The following is a 19238-nucleotide window of genomic DNA, read 5'->3' as shown; positions in this document are numbered from 1 at the left end:
CGCGTGGGCGGGCTACGAGGGGGGTCCCTCCAACCCCGGGGGGGAAGGGGCGGCACCCGGCTCCGCCCCACAGGCGGGGTGCTGCCTCCTGGCGGCCGGAGTCCGGGGTCACAGAGGATGAGGACTCCTGGGAAGGGCTCGATCGAAAGAGGGGACACAGGGCTCAGAGGAGGGGCACCCGGAGCGGATGCAGAAAGATGGACGGGCGTGAGTCAGCCAAAGGGTAGGGCCACGGTGAGCAAGTGTCCACAAGGAGAGGGCAGTGGGAGAGATCAAAGGAGGGGTGTCTAGGTGAGGGGGGTCAGAGGATAGGTGGGAGTTTGGGGGCGGGCATCCAAAGCAGGTGTCCAGAAGGACAGAGGGGGTGGGGGATAGACATGCGTGTGGGAGAGGAGGTCAAAGGCAGGTTGTCTAGGAGGCGGGGGTGTGGGGGGTCAGAGGATAGGAGTGTGGGAGAAGGGGGTTAGAGGTGGGGTTATAAGAGCAGATCAGAAGATAGACGAGTGTGAGGGGGGGTCAGGGTCATGGTATCCAGAAGGGGGGGCAGTCAGAGGATAGGTGGGGGGTTTGCATGTGGGCAAATGCAGGTATCCAAAGGAGAGAGGGGACAGGGGATAGCCAGAGGTGTGGGAGAGGGGGGCAGTGGCAGGTATCCAGAGAAGTGCTCATAGTAGGGGGCTGCAGGGTGGAATGGGAGTTAGAGGGGAAGCATTGCTGCCAGATGCTGGGGCACAGGTCATATAACACTCCAGGAGCCAGGGGCCCCTGAAAGCACCTTTATTGACATGCCCCATGTTAGCCCCATGCTGCTCCCCACAGCCCCCATTTTACAGAGAGGAAAGCTGAGGCCAAAGGGCACAACCCCAGGCTTTGAAGTCCCTCTGGAGACCTGCCACACATGCAGAGGCTGAACTCCAGGCCCCATGCTCCTGACCACTGCGCCATCCTGCTCCTCACCAGGTATCCAGGCCGGGGAGGGGGCCAGATACTGACAGGAGGGCCCCTTAGCACTCCACACCATAGCGGTCAAAGTGGCGTAGCAGCAGGCCGAGCTGGAGGTGAACAGTGCCACCGGCAGTTGTGTGCAGGCGGTAGCGATCAGCCCCGCTGTAGATGGTGTTCCCGTGCAGTAGCTGTGGCCCGCCACCCACGAAGACCCGAGCCAGCTGTTCCCGCCAGCTGCCCAGGGGTCGCCATGTGGGGCAGTCCAGTTGATGGGTGCCTGGGCTGCTGGGTACATGGCAAAAGCCATAGCCAGCAAGTTGGCAGCGGCCAAAGCTGTCCTGGGACCACACCTGGAAGTGCAGCCGGGGCCAGCCTGCAAGACAGGAGGGAGCAAATAATGGAGAGGTGAGCAGGGCCCAGCCTGCACCTGGACCCCACAACCTTGATACCTGGCTCCCTCCCCTGCACTAGGTGCACTGCTCCAGGTTCTAACCCAGCCTCAAAACACATAAACAAAGCACACTCTTTGCAATGACCAATGATCGGTGGATTCCTCTCACAGTGACCCTACGGAACAGAGAACCACACTTGTGGGTTTCTAGGACGGCAACTCCATTTTTTCTTTTTTAATCATTTCATTGGGGGCTCGTAGAACTTACCGTATCACAATCCATACATCCATCGTGTTAAGTACATTTGTTGCCATCATCATTCTCAAATCATATTCTTTCTACTTGAGCCTTTGGTATCAGCTTCTCATTTTCCCCTCCCCCCGCAACCCTTCCTCCCTCATGAACCCTTGATAATTTGTAAATTATTTTTTCATGTCTTACACTGACTGATGTCTCCCTTCACCCACTTTTCTGTTGTCCATCCCCCTGGGAGGGGGTTAAAGGTAGATCATTGCGTTCGATTCTCCCTTTCTCCCTCCACCTTCCCTTCCCCTCCTGGTATGGCTACTCATTATTGGTCCTGAGCGCTTTATCTGTCCTGGACTCCCTGTGTTTGCAGCCCTTATCTGTACCGTGTACATGCTATGATCTAGTGTGTAAGGTAGAATTGGAGTCATGATAGTGGAGGTGGAGGGGAGCATTAAAGAACTAGAGGAAAGTTGTACGTTCCACTGTGCTATACTGCACCCTGACTGGCTCGTCTCCTCCTTGAGACCCTTCTGTGAGGGGATGGGACGGTAACTCTTTACAGGAGTAGAAAGCCTCATCTTTCTCCCACCTAGTGGCTGGTGGACTCAAACTGCTGATCTTGTGGTTACAGTCTAGTGCTTAGTCCACGATGCCACCAGCCTGCTTAGTTTTTCACTTCCTTAGTCCCTCATCCCCCACCACACAGGCACCAAAGGGATTCCCTCCCCCCCCCCCAAAAAAAAAAATCCATGTTCCTCTTCTGCTCAAAACTCTCCCATGGCTCCCAGCTGCGGTCCTAACAATCAAGACCTTTCAGATCCGGTCCCTGGGCCGTGGGCTCTGCTATGTCCCTATCTCAGCTTCCCCAGGCCCCAGATTAGTACCTTGGACCTTGTCCTGGAGGGCCCCTCCCTCCCTAAGCCCTCCTCTGTCCTCTTCTTCCCTCCCTGGAGGTGGGGGTATCTTCTTTTATTCTGCAATCCCCTTTACACCATCAGCTGGGAGCCTCCTTCTCCCCCTCCCCGGCGGCCCCCAGTGGGCTTCAGCCTGGCCGTGGGTGGGTGCCCTAGAGGTCCATCCTCCGTGCTGAGCCCCTCCCTTCTGCCCCCTTGAGCGAAGCAGACAGGAACCCTGCCCTTGAAAAGCTGACACCCTTGACAAGGAGCCTGGTAACTCAGAAAATGACAGGCTGCCGCCAGAGGGAGAAGAATTAGACAGGGTGGGGCAGGTGGGGGGGCAGTTTTACTAAGAGGTGGCCCACTGAGGAGGGGACATGTGAGCAGAGGAAGGGAGCAGGCCACAGGTGTGGACATTTGGAGGAAGAGCATGTCCAGCTGATGGGACAGCATGTGCAGAGGCTCTGAGGGGGAGTGTGCCTGGTGGGGCCAGGGAGGCTGGAGCAGTGAGCCAAGGGAGATAGGTGGGGACAAGGTGAGAGGCAGGGTATGAAGTGGATCGTGGGTTCCCCAGCATGCCCTAAAATGCGTGTTGTAAACCCTAGCCTCTACAACAGTGGTTCTACTGCCATCTGGGGATGCATCGTCTTCCTGACAGTCAGGAGGCAGGATTTGTGTAGGGGTGTCTTGAGTCTGTCTCCCATGGGATAGAAGAGAGACTGGACAGGCAGGCTAAAAGGAGCACCGGTGGGGGGAGATATATGCCAAGACACAAGGAGACCCCCCAGGGACCAGGAAGAGCCGGGGAGAGGCCCCTGTCACCATGTAGGTGAGAGGTGGACTTGACCTGTGGTAGGACTTCCAGGAGGGTCACATGCCGGGAGGCAGAGGGGACGTCAACACCGGAGGGGGGAGCTGTGGGTCTCATTTTCCCAACTCATCACCTACTTGGCAGCCAGAAGACCAGCCATCTCTAGGAATCACTCGACGTGAAATCCAACTTGTGCATCACCTGCCCAGGCTCCCGTGCCTCCCCAGCCTGGCACTGGAGGCCCTGCATGACCCAGCCCCACTGCCCTCCCCCGCTCCCTCAGTCCTTCCAGTGCCCCTGGCCCCTCTTCCTTTGAGCCTTCTCCAGCTCTCTGTGCCTCTTCCAGGCCTCAGCCTCGTTGTTCCTAACGCCCCCTTCACGCCAACGTCGCCTCCTCCAGGGAGCCCTCCCGGATCTCCCTCACGGGGCCAGGCACCTCTTCTGGGCTCCCACAACCCCCAGGACCACCATCCAGCCCCCCCGAGCTGTGATCGTCTCATCCACAGGATGGGGAGCCCTGCGAGAACGGGGCTGGGGCCCAGTCCTCGACACCGTCCTGGCAACACCTAACGCTGGCCAGGCGCTCAGGAAACGCTCTGCGCGTCAACATTCCACTCTGGATGCGTCCTCAGACTTGAATGCTTGGCAGCTATTCCGGAGCTAGCCTTCAGTGGCTAATCCTTCCGACGGGGGCAGCCACTCCTTCCTAGTCGCCTCTTTGGCCGGAAGCTCTGCTGTGACCTGTCCACTCTGGGGGGGGGACGCTGCTGGTGTGTGAAATGCTGGTGGCATCGCGGCCAGCAGCACAGGAACACACAAGCCACTACCGTACCACAAACTGGCAGATGTGGTTAAACTGTTCGCTTAAGTGGCACGTTGTCCAAGTCTGTCCCTGGGCCAACGAGCCCTGGCAGTGTCGTGGGTTGTACTGTTAACCTTAAGGTCAGCAGTTCGAACCCACGAGCAGCCCCATGGGAGAAAGATGAGGCTGTCTACTTCTGTCAAGATGTAAAAGGCTCGGAAATCCACCAGGGCAGTTCTGGTTGGGGTTTTATAGGTCAGGCCTGCTATCTGTGCCTCCCCAAGAACTGGCATTTCCTGCCGCCCAGAAGTGCCTTCTGACAAGCTGCCCAGGAGCGTCCCACCCACCCTCCAGACCTCACCTCCACTCTCCTTCGGCCTCTTCACCCAAAGCCTCCTCTCATTCCCCTCCCCCTCTGCACCAGGCCCTCAATTTTGGGATCCCCAGCAGCTCCAGTCTAATTACCCGTCCCTGCTCCCCCACCTTGTCTCCCTCCCCTCAGCCTGGTGGGGGTCCACTCCCCAAACTCACCTTGAAGGCCTTTGGTGGCAAAGTGCAGGTCGATTGGGTGGGACCAATAGGCCATGTCCCCCACTTGGGGCGTGTCCACCTGCGTTTGACCCTCCTGTAAGCCAGACAGGAGCTTCCATGCCGCCCCTGTGGGAAAAGCCGGGGACACTGAGGGGGGCAGGGAGAAGTGACACCGTGCTGGCTGTAGGATCTGGCCTCTCCCTAGCGTTTGAGGACAGGGGTTACAAAGCACAGTCTGACATCAAATGCCTGGGTTCCAGCCCCACTAACTCTTCCTGCCCATGACCTGCAGCCAGTTACCCTTCTCTGCCTCCGTCTTCCCATCTGTAACGCGGTTGTGATATGAACTCGTTCCTCCTTGTTTCTCGAGAAGACGAGATGTGCCATGCCAGACAAGGCGCCCAGAACAGTGCCTGGTGCACAGTGCATTCGGGGTCACCTGCTGACTACTCCCACCCCCTATTGAGAAGCCTCAACGAAGGACTAAGAGGAGGGCCCGAGTACCCGCCATCGGAGCGCTGCAAAGGGGGGTAGGAGGGGGGATGCACTGAGAACTCCCTACATGCTCTGCTCATCATGGTAGGCAATGACTTTCATCTGGCTTCCTGGTGGTGTCCTGATTATGAGTTGGGCTGCCAGCGGCAAGGTCAGAAGTTCGAACCCGCCAGCTGCTCCTCAGGAGAACAAGGAGGTGGTCTGCTTCCATAAAGGTTGATAGCCTTGACGACCCGGTGGGGCAGTTGGCCTCCGGCCTCCGGGGTCCCCGTGAGTCGGCATCCGCACCATGGCAGAGGGATTTCTGTGACCCTTCATGCCCACCCTGTGGCTCACAGACTCTCTCCGTGGTCCATGGCCTGGCCAGTGCCTGCTCCCTGCCCTTACCTCCCATACTCTGCCCTTGCCTCACCCAGCCCTCCAGCCTACTGGTCCCGTCTCTCCACGATCATGGGCTGAGCTCCGTCACACCTCAGGGCCATCGCACCTGCCCTTCCCTCGGCCCAGAAAGCTCTGTTCCTGCATCTCCCCATGGCCGGCTCCTTTCCATCCTTCCCTCTTCAGTTAATTCCCATTCCCCCCCCCCCCCCCCCCCCCCCACAACCATCTGAAACTCAGGCCTCTGCACACCACCCATCCTGCTTCCTACGTCTCTGGCACTGGCCACTCACTGAAATCGCTGCGTTCATTTCTGCCTGCTGGATTGTGTTCTGAGCCGCCGGGGAGGGAGGCCCTCGGGGGACTCCGTATCTCCATGTCACAGATCATATGTCTCCCACCCCCAGCATGTATGTGATTTCTGGTCACTTCACATGAAAGTGAAAGTTGGACGTTGGATGAAGGAAGGCCAAAAAGAATCGAAGCGTTTGAATAGGGTGCTGGCAAAGAAGACAGGAAAGTCCCGTGGGCTGCCGAGAACTACAGCCAGAATGCGCCTTAGAACTGAGGAAGGTGGAGGGAGGGGTAACAAAAGAAAATAAAAAGAATCGAGGAAGGCGAGATTTCATCTCATGTACTTTGGACATGGCCTCAGGAGAGACCAGTTCCTGGAGAGGAAGACCATGCTCGCTAAAACAGGGGGGCAGCCAAAAAAAAGAGGAAGACCCTCAGCCAGTAAGATTGACACCACCACCACTTCCACGGGCACAGCCCCATGGGAAGACGTTGTCTGTGTCGGGCTCAGGAGACAGGCCCAGGGAAGGCCATTGAACCAGATGAAACAAGCCAACCAGCAGCGGAGAGGTGGGGCAGGATCGACACCAAGCCTCTAGGAGATCGCTGAAGAAACAGAGAGCATCCGCTGTCAATTTGAGAGGATTGTGAGTGAAGGGATGGAGTCTAGCCTGTCAATCATTGTATAGCCAATGAGGCCACTGTGTGGGCATGGCCTTCCCCTGAGGATTCTAGAAACTCCTGTATTTCCTCCTTGGGGGCGGAGACTCTCTCTCTGCTCACTCCCTGAGGAGCTCTCTACTAAGGAGACGCTTGGAACTATGCTAGTGTTCTAAGCTGGAACAGCCACATGGAAACCCTTGCCAGTGCCGAGATGCTTACAACATCACTGGATCCACAAGATTGTCTACCCACTGGTCTGTGATCTTCCTGCATTCAGCATCATTGCATGTGTTGTGTGAGTCTGAAGAGGACTTTATAGATTGGCATCAGACATATGGGCTAATATAAGACTTATGGACTTGATCAGGACTGGGCTGGGATGTTTTCTCAATAGTCAATTGCTCTTGTATATAAAGCTCTGTCCTATACACATATGGGTTTCTCTATGAATTTGTTTCTCTAGTCTTCCTGGACTAACACATCAGCCATGTCTAAGTGTAAAACACAAGCTATAGCTCTACTGAGAGAATTATTTCTAGAACACAAGTAGAAATCCTTAATTTCGTTGTTGTTGTTTGTTCTAGCAAAGGTGCTATCTCAAGTTCAGTTTCTCCTCAACATTAAAAGCATTGGAGATCCAAAAAAAAAAAAAAACCAGAATCAGAGAGCAGAGGCTGACAGAACGAGGACCTTCCTCCAGAACAGACAGAGAAAGAAAGTCCTCCCCGAAACCTGGCCCCTGAGTTCAGCCTTCTAGCCTCCTGAATTTTGAGAAAATAAAATCTCTTCTTTGGGAGAGCGACCCTCTTGGGGGTATTTCTGTTATAGCAGCAGCAGAGAACACAGACGCCCCAGGACCTCCGCCTTGGTGGAATGGGGGCCTAACCAGGCTGCCTCTGACTGGAAGCTATGAACCTTGGGGACTTCTGAGAGTCCCCGCTATGCCTGGGGGGATGGATTTGGCTGGCTGCCAGTTCCTTCCTTCTCAGAGAATGGTGACGAGCAGAGAGCAGGTTGTCCTCTGGAAAACGTCCACTCAAAAGCAAACAAACAAACAAGCAAACTCACAGTGGTCGTTGAGTTGACTCTGCGTCAGAGCGACCCTATAGGGCAGAGCAGAACTGCCCCTGTACGCTTCCACGACTATAACCTTTCATGGGAGCAGAAAGCCTTGTGTTTCTCCTTCAGGTCAGTTTGTGGCTTCAAACCGCTGACCTTGCAGTTGGCAACCCGGTGAGTAACCACTCTGCCAAGGCTCCTTGGGAAAACTTCCACGTTGACAGGAAGAACTCAAACAGACGCTGTTAACCAAAGAACTATTGCTAAAATAGGCAGCGAGCCCCAGGACGCCCCTGAGGAAGTAAAATTTAAATAGGGGTGTTGGCGGTGCCTACAGTCTTGAGGACTGGAAGCGGGGATTATCAGTGGAGTCATCTAGCCTAAAGTCTCCTGTCCTTAGAAGCTGTGTTCCCTGGGAGGAAACATAGCCCCAGGGACTGACTGACTCAGACGGGAGCCTGACTGGCCCTCTGTGGGCAGGGGTGGGGTCTGGGCTGGGTCCGGAGGATGGTGGAAGGGGAGGATCAGGGGCGGGGCATCTCTGGGCACTGGAGAGCAGCCCAGGCCGGGAATACCTGTGTGGACACCCCACTTGCAGAAGAGGCTATTTTCCGAGAACCCGGTGGCCCCCAAGATTTGTCCAATCACGTGCACTTCCGCCATGGCCCTGGAAATGGAAACATACCATCAGAGCCTGGTGAGGTAGTATTTATTTTCTCTACCTGGCAGATAGCCTCCGTGTGGCTCAGCGAGTAAACGGCCTTCTAGAGATTGCCAACCGGATTCGCCAAACGCCTGAGGCTCTGAACCACGACCCCATCCACCCCGGGAAAACGGCGCGTGCCCAGTAGGGCAGCTAACGTTTAACTCGCCTTCACCCAGCCCCTGCATCCTCTCCTCCACCTGGGGCTCAGCCCAGGAAGCCCCGCCCCGGGGTTCTAAGGCTCCGCCCCCAGGCGCCAAAGCCCAGCCTCCCGGGATCGGCTCCGCCCCCAGCTCCGTGCGGCGCATGCGCACTGAGTAGTGCCTTCGGGAACGCATGCGTCCTTCCGACACGCATGCGTCCTTCCGCCCTCCGCGCGCGCCTAACGGCTAAAACCCAAGCCCGCCGCGGCGGATGGCGGCCAATGGCGGGGATCTTCGCTCTCGAGCCTGACCTGTCCTCCTCTGCACGGACGCCGACTTCCTGGGCCCGCCTTCCGCCTCTCCCAGCGCCGTCCTGGCAGCGGCAGACGGGAGCGGCCCGGCCCTCGGAGACAGCCTTCGCCTTCGGGAGCCCGGGTTGTTGCCAGGGCAACAGCAGCCTTTACTCTCGGGCCGAGCACCCGCCTTGCGCGCCGCTAATTGGTGCTCACCGCCCTAGGTGGGCGGGGCAAGGCTGTGACGGACGTGTTCTCCCCCTGGCTCGCTCCAGTTTAGGAAAACTGTGTATCCGATTCCAGCCCGAGGTGCTGCCTTTGGGGGAGTGGGGGTGTGTGACCTGCCATCTGGGATTGCTGGAGCGACTACTCCTATTCCCGCTCCGCGAAATAAGCATCGAAGCCCCTCTCCCCTTCTGGATCACAATCCAGACCTTGTGTGTGTGCATCTCCCAGCCTCACACACGGAAGCCATCCTTCCACATCCAGACCGGGTTCTTCCGTGTTTTAAGTTCCCCAGGCCCCTGAAGATCTGGGAAATCCGCCCGCGACTTCTTTCTCAGAAATGCCACCGTTCTTCACCCTTAATGCTGATTCTGAGCAAAGGAGAAGGCGGAACAAAGAGGGAGGAACTGAGCCTCCCGGAGTCTGCGGAAAACCCTGTTTTAAAAGACTGAACGGCCCTGGGTGATTTATCCATGTCATGTGTGCGTGGGAAACAGCATTTACACAGTCCGGATTTTGGAGCAATACCTGTACCGCCCCGTGTCTCTTTCTTAGTCAGATAGAAACTTAGGCCCTAATTCTTTCAGGCCAAATCGGGGAGTCCAGCAAGAAAATGAACCCCACTTTAGCAAAACAGACTCAAAATGAAGGGGAAGACAGTAACAGCAGCAAGGTGTCCGTTCCTTAGAACAATCAACCAATCAATGCTACGAGATCCAAAGGGCAGCATTTATCCAGGAATAAAGCTCAGAGTGCCAGAAGGGATAGGAAAGGAGAAATGGAAGTGGTAAACCCAGGGGGGATGTGGACAGAGTCGTGACATTGTGGAGACTGCATTCCATGTCACAAAGTGCAGCAATCAGCAATCACTGAAGACAAAGCAGGTGCGTAAGCAAATGTGAAGAAAGCTGATGGTGCCCGTCTATCAAAAGATAGAACATCTGGGGTCTTAAAGGCTTGAAGATAAACAAGCAGCCAACTAGCTGACAAGCAACAAGGCCCACATGGAAGAAGCACACCAGCCTGTGTGATCATGAGATGTTGATGGGATCAGGTACCAGGCATCTAAGACACAGAACAAAATCATACCCAATGTAAATTGGGGGTGGGTAGACATGGAGTGGAGATCCAAGGCCCATCTGTAGACAATTGGACATCCCCTAACATAAGGGTTACAGGGAAGAGATGAGCCAGTCGGTGCAGTACAGCATCAATTAAACACACAATTTCCTCTAGTTCTTTGGTGCTTCCTTCCCCCCACTATCATGACCTCAATTCTACCTTACAAATCAGATTAGACCAGAACATGCACACTGCTACAGATAAGAGCCCACAACACAGGGAATCCAGGATAAACCCCTCAGGGCCAACAATGAGAGTAGAGATACCAGGAGGGTGGGGGGAGAAAGGGGAAATCAATCACAAGGATCAACATATAACCTCCTCCCAGGGGGACGAACAACAGAAAAGTGGGTGAGGGGTAACAGAGGATGATGTAAGATATGAAAATAATCTATAATTTATCAAGGGTTCTGGGGGCCGGCAAGGGAGGGGGAAGGAATGGGGGAGCTGCTATCAGGCTCAAGTGGGAAGAGAATGCTTTGAAAATGATGATGGCGGCATATGTGCAAATGTGCTTGACACACTGGATGCATGTATGGATTGTGATAAGAGATGTAAGAGCCCTCAATAAAAGTATAATTTTTTAAAAGTGTGGATGAATTGTGGAATGGAAAACCAAAAGTTTCTTGGCAAACTTGCAGTCACAAAACGTTTAAAGGCGATCATTCAGTAGGATAATATTTCAATTCTCCCCACTTCCAGTGTTTCCCCGTTTCTCTTCCTCCAGCCCTCCTTCTTTCCTAAAGCTTCCCAGCTTTGACCTTGGGTAAATGCTGCCCTTTGGGTCCCAACTGGTTGCTCATGCTAAGGTGTGTGTACCTCCCTGGTGTTGATGTTCACCTTATGGACCCATCATCCAGTGTGTAACTGAAAATGAGGCCCTGCGTTCATTTCCAGACTTAAAGGGTGACGAAGGGCTAAGGTCTCAGGGGATCCAGCAGTCTCTATCCAAACAGCAAGCCTGGTCTTTAAAACATTTTATTTATTTTTTTTAGTAGATGACGTTTATTCGGACTGTTCTAGAGAAACTCATCTGTCCTCGAACAACTTTGTCCAGCAACCGGGGGTGCTGGTGGAAGTCTGGAGACCCCTTGACACAATAATTAGGGTAGAAGTCAGTGTCTCGTGTGAGGTTGGGATGGGGTTTTTCATGTCTGCTGTTTGTGCCGCATTGAGTCTGGTATTGATTTAGGGTTCTGGTCCCCAGGCTGTTTGGACGGAAGATGAGGGTGGTGAAAGTGAAACATCCCATAATACCAGTTGCTATCAAGTCCATGCCATCAACTCCTGGTGACCTTGTGTCAGCACAGAACTCTGCTCCATAAAGTTTTCCGTGGCAGATTTTTCTTAAAAAATCATTTTTATTGGGGGCTCATACAATTCTTATCACAATACATACATACATCAATGGCTGATTTTCTTTGAAATGGGTCATCAGGCCTTTCTTTCTGGCCTCGACCCGCTAACCTTCGGGTTGGCAGCGGAGGATGTTAATCGTTTGCACCACTCAGGGACCCCCTTATTATTATTTTTAAGACTGGTCTTTTTAAGATGATTTGAAGTTTGTTTCACATCCTTGTGCCCTTCCATTCAGGATCTTTCAGAGCAGTTGGTCCTGGGAGCCCGGCACCATCTGATGCCAGTCTTGGAGACCGATGTTGGTGGTCTACTAACTCATTGGGCTGACTATTTCCATGTGTCTTTGATTGTCTTCACTCTTTGTTTTGCTCAGAACAGAGAGGGAGAGGTCAAGGGTTGCAGTTCAGCTGACCACTCATGAGCTCTGAAGAGCCCAGCCAATACTCAAAAGTAGGATGTGGAATGGAGGGGACTCATTTTCGTAATCTTAATTATTAGAGAAAAAAAATCCTAGGTCGTGCAAGTCATTGTGCTCAGCTGCTAACCTAGTTTGGCGGCAGCACCTTAGAAGAAAGACCCAGAGACTTACTTCTTGTGTAAGTCCGGGTAGACTAGAGAAACAAATTCATGACACTCATGTGTATAAGAGAGAATTTTATATAAAGCATCCCAACCCGTCCAGTCCCACACCCATAAGTCGTAACCCATATGTCTGACACCAATCTATAAAGTCCTCTTCTGACTCACGAATCACATGCAATGACCCCAAATGCAGGACGATCGCAGGCCAGTGGGTAGAGAGTCTTTGGATCCAGTGGTGTTGCAAGCATCTCAGAATGGGCAGGGGTCTACAAGTGGCTTCTCCGGGTCCAGGGTCCTGGCTGCATCAGAGTTGGACCATGTGGCTTCTCAGGGATGTCTCTCAGGGAGTTAGCCTTGTCAGTAGAGAGTCTTCAAGGAAGTGAAGTAATGAGAGAGAGTTTCCCCAGCCTCCAAGGAGGAAATACCAGAGTTTTCCCCAAATCCTCAGGGGACGGCCATGCCCACAGAGGCTTCATTGCCCGTGACCTGAGATTGACAGACTAGACTCCACCCCTTCACTTTTAATCCTCTCAAGTCCCAAATTGACACCAGATTATGTGACTACCACATTTCCTGAAAACCAGCCATTGGAAAATCCAGGCAGCGCAGGGATGGCCATGAGTTGGAATCCACTTGACAGCAACTTGTTTACTGATAATATTAACCAGTAGGGGAGTGTGTGAGGCCGGTGTGGTAGTTACATAAACTCATGCCAACTTGAGGGTATGAAGAGTGAAGGGGTGGAGTCTCGCCTGTCAATCAGGTCACAGCCTAATGATGCCTCCTTGTGGGCGTGGCCTTCTCATGAGGACTCTGGAAACTTCCTTTCTTTTTCCCTGGAGGTGGGACATACACACTCTCTCTCTGCCTCCCTCCCTGCTCCTGAGCCACACTCGGCGAGCTGGAGGAGCCAAGTGGGAGACCCGTTCCATACCAAACCCCAAACCCCAAACCCCAAACCAAGCTCACTGTCCTCAAGTCAATGCCCTGTCTTTCTCCTGGTGGTTTTGAACTGCCGACCTTCTAGTTAGCAGCCCGGTGCATAACCACTGTGCCACACCAGCGTGCCTCCTTTCAAGGAGTGAAGCCTAACTCCCTTCTCCTCGTGTCTGGGTTGGCCTGAGTGACATGCTTCTAACCAGAGGGACGCGAAGGGGCATTGGCGCCACAATGGGGTTAGGTATGGGGCTGCTCACTGCAAAGGCAGCAGTTGGAAACCAGCAGCTTCTCTGTGGGGAAAGAGAGGCTTTCTCTCCTGTAAATACTTACAGGCTCTGAAACCCACAGGGCAATCATGGCAGTGCTACTGCGAGTCATCAGAATCCACCAAAGTGAGGGAGTGAGTGGAATGTGGTGGATGTGTGGTGTGGATGGCGACTTGCATAGCGGTCCTACAGGGCAGGGAGGAAGTGCCCCGGCGGCTTTCCAAGACGGCAGCTCTTTACGGAAGTAGAAAGCCCCGTCTTTCCTCCCTGAAGCAGCTGGTGGTTTCAAACTGTGGACCTTGCCGATGGCAGCCCAACTCGTAACCAACTGCCCACACCCACACCCCAGGGCTCCTCAAGACGAGGGCATTAAAAAAAAGAAGAAGAAGGAGAAGAAGCTTCCTTCTTGGATTATTTCCTGTGGCCATTGTAACAAATACCCCCCAAAATGGGGTGGCTTTCAACGACAGGATATGTTGTCTCAGAGTTCTGGAGGCTGAGACTGGGAGGTCAGGCTTTGTGGTCGCTATGCTGTTTTCCTTCTGAGACTCCAAACCACCGCAGTCTCTGAGGATCCAACCTTTGAAGGGGGTAAATACATACAGGAACATGTGAGCATCACGGGTGGTCAGCTTGATTGATTTTCACCAGCTGGATGCACCTGGCACCCAGAACTCCGCTTGAGTCACGCCCAGCCATGCCCAGAATTGCCCTGAGGTGTGTATTCCAGGGTGCATCCAAGGACAGCCATTGAAGGGGCTTCTAAGGACAAGGACCCCTCCGTTGTCTTTATCTAAGTGGACCCATGCAGTGCACCCCCTTTGGTGTCCTCTGGCCTCTGCTCAACACTGTGCTGGTCACCTCCGCCCAGCTCTATACATGTCACTCGATCTTTCATTCTCATTGCTGGACAGTCTCGTGGCGAGAAGATGCCACTGTTTACTTAATCCGTCCTTCCGACCCATGAAACAAACTCACTGCCACGAAGCAGATGCCGGCTCATAGCGATCCACCCTACAGTTAGTTGCTGGGAATTCATGTTGGGTTTTTTGGGGGGGGCGGGGGTGGACATTTGTCGGAGGAAACCAGTCCCCAACAACCAAAGGGCCAGAAGGCGCAAATGCCCGGCGATGAGATACAAAGATGATAGTGAAGTCTTAGAGGATAAGAAAGACAGAGAGAGTGAATAAAGGAGTCAGACGCATTTTGTGGCAGCGTGCTCATCTCAGCCCCTCTTGATGGGCCACACAGTACTGGGATAGTTTGCGCTCACGTGGAAGTGAGAGTAAGCCTTTACTATCTTGGGACATTTATAGGTAGCCTTAAGACATGCATATTCACATGGGTCACAAGGTGGGTGGTATCTACAGTAAGGTTCCTGAGCTCACAGGTGAGGAAACCTGCACTGGGGGAAGGTACAAGGGGGGGGGGTGTCATGGGAAGAGAAAGCAAAAGGATCATGTCTGCTTCTATAGGGAGACAGAATCATCCATGTGCCCACTTTAGGGCAGCCTAGTGGTTCAGGGGAGAATCTGTGGGAATGAGTTTTAAAGCAGGATCACGTACTTGGACTTTATCTCTAACTTACCAAAGTAGAGGCTTTCCTATCGTGGAAGACCAGCTTTCCAGACTCCCTCTGTGATAAATTAGGGAGTAGAGTCCTCGTCATATTTCCTTCAGACACAGGTTCACATCTAAGGATCCTAGTGGTGTAACGGGTTACAAGTTGAGCTACTGAGATAGTTTATTGTCCCAGCTTGGCCGATAAACACAAGTGGGATTAACTGAAGGGTGGAGAGATAAATGGCTCGGTGAGCCTCGCCTTTCTTGTCTCTCGCTCTTTGATCATCGGACCAGTGTGCGGCTGCCTTGCTTGTTCTGTGCCTCAATTTACAGGTTACACTACCTGTGGGACGCTTAGCCTGTGAACTGTGTCACTATAAGTTGAGGTCCCTTTAAGACATCTCTGGAGCTGGGGACTGGCGGTTGGTGACCTGGCTGACAGTTGGTGACCTGCCTTGTGATTGGCTGCTGTGCTGACATAGCCTAGCTCTCTCTATAAATAGAGGAAGACCTGGCAGCAGACTAGACTTGAAGGACTGCTAGTCTCTCACAACTCTCTCTCACGGGAGTGAGTTGCACTGAGCCATTTGTAGTGTTTTATCATTTAACTGTTCATTTCTTGTATTATATATCTACCTGTATATAATTTAACAGTTCATTTCTTGTGTCATATACCTAATTTTCTTTATAAATAAATATATTAAATTGTCAGCAATTTGGTTTTATCTCTCTAGAGAACCCTGTCTAACCCAGCTACTAACTGCAGGGTCAGCAGTTCAAACCCACCAGCAGTTCTGTAGGAGAAAGATGAGGCTGGCTGTTCCTGTAACGATTTCCAGACTTTTTACAATTATTCTTTTAGTGATTGAACTCCGGAATTGTCTGATATGTGAACTATATGCCAGGAAAACTGTGGGGGCAAAAAAGAAGGCAATCAACAGACTCAGGAATCCTAGGTAGGGTTGCCGTTCGTCAGCCTCCATTGAAGGACTGTGTGTCTGCTCACATCTGGCTGGTGTGGAATTCCTGAGTCATCGGAAATGTTCAGCTATAGAAACCGCCGAAACAATTTTCTAAGCCATTCAGCCAATCTTCACTCCCGAAACAATTTTCTAAGCCATTCAGCCAGTCTTCACTCCTACCTGTGGTGTCTGAGAGCTCCCCATCCTTCCCATGCCCACCGACACTTGGTATTGTTTTTCTTTTTAATCTCAGCCGTGCCAGTGGGTGTGTGTTGGCTTTCACTAGCGTTTCCTGGATGACTAAAGTGTGAGCACCTTTTATATATGGTCATTGCTCACTTGGATTTCCTCTTGTGACCTGTGTCTTCAAGCCTTTTGTCTGTTTTTCTGCTAAGTTTTCTTTTCTCTTTTAATTGTAGGGTATATTTATATATACTATTGATAAGATGCAAATGTGTGTGTGTGTGTGTGTGTGTGTGTGTGTGTGTGTGTACCTGTGAGAGCCACAACTCAAGGGGATTGCTTTGCTGTGTTTTTCTGGATCTTGGGAGTTTTCCATCTTTGACAGGGGGCTGTTTGAGTTTTCCTCCTCTCACAGGTTTCTTCCTATAGTAGGCTCTTCCATCCCTGGTCTATGGCTCAGAGCAAAGGACTGGGTTGAGAGTCTGCAAATAAAGTATAGAAGACCTTATGTGCATAGTCTCAGGAATTGGTCAGTTTTGCCATTCTGCTGGCTATAAGAGTGAGGCATCTCAGAAGCAGGGGCGTGAATCTCACAGCTGTCTAGAAAGAAGAGCCCTCAGTGGAGGTTGTGTGAGACCCCTGCCTTAAATGACAGAGGCCACAAAACCAAGACCACGAGACAGTGGGGGGTGAGCTTCCCAGCCCACAGAGCGAGGCAGACGCAAAGGGGTCACAGAGTGGCGGAGAGGCTGAGGTCCAGAGAGAGATGTCCGCTGCTGTGGACAAAGATTCTATCCTCCGTGTTTCCTGGTTCTGACCCATAGCAACCCTCTGACTTGTAACCTGTTAACTTCCCTAATAAATACCCCCTCCTCTCGAGTAGGGCAGTGGATTATTGAAGCCAGCAGAGGAATAAGAGTGTCTTGGGAGGGATGGTTGATACCAGAGCAGGGCACAGAGAGATGGAAGGTGGATGGTTACGGCAGGGGAGGGGAGGACATGGGGTACAGAATGAAGACAATGTTCCAGAAAGCCACGGTGGTGATGATAACACAACTCTTCTCAAAATGTATTTGAGCCGGTGGGCTGTGTGTTGTTGCTGTGATTAGGTGTCGAGTCTGCCCTGACCCACGGTGACTCTGTGCACCACAGAACGCAACACTGCACAGCTGTCCCGGGGCCTGAGCCCATTGCGGCGGCCGCTGTGGGAACCCATCTCATCAAGAGCCTCCCTCGTGTGTGCCGCCCGTCCACGTGACCAAGCAGGATGGCCTTCTGCAGGGACTGATCTCTCCTGACAACATGTCCAAAAAGTACCTAAGACGGCTTACATACTTTGGGATTGTATGGTATGTGAATTATATGGCAAGAAAACCATTAAAATGAAAAAACCAAACAAAAAGAGAGCAAGCTACAGGAGGCAGAGAATAACAGGGCATCCGCTCTGGGGAAAGCAGTCTGGTCTACCCTTCCCTGGCTCGCCCCGCCTCCTTCTCTTCTGCCAGAAGCTCAGGCTGAGCCAAATGCTCTCACAGATGCCATCTGCTCTCCGGGGTAGCGGGGCCGTGCCAGCCCCAGCGTCTGGACTCTTGGCACAGAGCCCCGGAGCAAGGAAATTCCACTCTGGTCCTCAGGGCTGGGGAATCCTCCAGTCTGGCTGAGGGATCCTGGGAAGAAGAGGCCAAGTAGTAGCAGTGGGTTCCCTGGGGGAGGGGGAGGCGTGCAGGGAGTGGAGGGTTGGCTAAACAGATTCTTTTGACTGATGGCCAAAACGGAACTCACTGCTATGCAGTCGATTCCGACTCAGAGCTACCTGTGGACAACCGAGCGAGACCCTGCCCAGTCCTGTGTCCTCCTCACAATCGTCCTTCCGTTCAAGGTCAGGTCATTGTTGCAGCCACTGTGCCAATCCATCTCGTAGAAGGTCTCCCTCTATTTCACTGCCCCGATACTTCACCGAGCACGATGATGCCCTTCTCCAGGGACTGGTCTCTTCTGACAACATGTCCACAGCACATGAGACGAAGTTTGGCCATCCTGGCCTCTAAGGAGCACCCTGGCCATCCTTCCTCTAAGGCAGATCAGCTCGTCCACGGTAGTTTCAAAATGCCATCAGCATCGCGCTTCAAATGCACCCATTCCTCTTCGGCCCTCCTTGTCCAGTGTCCAACTTTCCCGTGCATACGAGGGGATGGAAAAGACCAGGACTGAGGTCAGGCACACCTGAGTCATCAAAGTCACATCCTTGCTTGACCACACCTGAAAGAGGTCTTGGGCAGTGATTGACCCAAAGCAATGCATTGGGTGATCTCTTGACTGCTGCTTCGCTGAGCATCGATTATGGATCCAAGCAAGATGAAAAATTTAGAGCTAGGCCAAAATAAAATGGTTAAAAAGAAGAAGAAAGAAAAGCGTAGCTGTAGAGGCTGTTCCTGTAGAACCAATGAGAACCAACACCTCATGAGATTTGGTTTGCAGGTTTAGGGTCTTGGTTTCTTGGGGCCCGGGGTAGGATGGCTTCTGTCTCAGCTTCCTCCCTCCTCGCCTGGAGACAGGCGGAGCTTACAAGTCACCTCGCCTGTGAAAGAGGTAGTGTGTTCGCTAAGCCCATGGTCAGTGGTTTGAACTCACCAGCTGCTCCGTGGGAGAGAGAGGAGGCTTTCGGCTCATGGCAAAATCCCTAGTCTGGGAAACCCACAGGGCAGGTGCACTGGGCCCTGTTGGATCACTACGAGTCTAAATAGGAGGCTAGATAGCAGTGAGAGAGTTTCGGGGTTTAAAAAAAAATGTTTTGTGTTTTGGTCCTTAACAACTGCTCACCTTGGCAGAGCGAGTCCTCCCCTGTGAACCTGAAAACGGGGGTAAAAATAAAGCTAGGCAGAGGAATCAGCGCCGGCCTGGGCAGCAGCGTCTGTACACAATGAGCTAGCAATGCGATTTTAGGTAAATGACCTAATCTCTCCCAGCCTGCTTCTTCCTGTGTTAAAACGGGGACAATAAACGAGAGTGTCTCTTGGGGAGGGGTGTGTGTGTGAGGAATCAATGTGTGCGCGCGTGTGTGTACACACTTAGCAGAGATAGATTGATACATAGATAGATACATAGATATAGATATGATACTTAAGAGATACACGTTGCTATTGTTATTGGGCAGCAGGGAGGGCAGGGGGGCGGGGCCGAGCGGAGAGGGCCTGGAGAATCGGGGCGCCCCTTGCCTTGCAGGTAGCGCTTGGTTGTGCTGGGGCTTTGTGGGGAGGGCTGCGCAGCAGGCCTGGCCCCTTGGGCCCCTCGCCCAGCCCGCACACGTGGGTGGCTGGGTGCAGGGGCAGGCGCCGGGCGCGGATGTCGGCCCCCCTGCAGCGGGCGGAGAGGCGGAGCCCAGC

General features: G+C 53.1%; 1 protein-coding gene across 1 annotated transcript; it reads right to left on the bottom strand.

Moving 5' to 3' along the window:
- Positions 1-730: 730 nt before the first annotated feature.
- Positions 731-8782, bottom strand: B9D2 (B9 domain containing 2). Its single transcript, XM_004710347.2, has 4 exons — positions 8673-8782; positions 8091-8182; positions 4627-4752; positions 731-1318 (listed from the first exon to the last, which is right to left on the bottom strand). The coding sequence occupies exons 2-4, from the start codon at positions 8176-8178 to the stop codon at positions 1005-1007; spliced, it is 528 nt and encodes a 175-aa protein (XP_004710404.1). The 5' UTR covers positions 8179-8182; positions 8673-8782; the 3' UTR covers positions 731-1004.
- Positions 8783-19238: the final 10456 nt, after the last annotated feature.

Source organism: Echinops telfairi, unplaced genomic scaffold (genome assembly GCF_000313985.2).
Source record: "Echinops telfairi isolate 266 unplaced genomic scaffold, ASM31398v2 ScPeMD7_655;HRSCAF=1070, whole genome shotgun sequence".
Lineage (NCBI taxonomy): Eukaryota > Metazoa > Chordata > Mammalia > Afrosoricida > Tenrecidae > Echinops > Echinops telfairi.
Note: the sequence above shows the minus strand (reverse complement) of the source record. Positions and strands in the feature narration are given on the sequence as shown.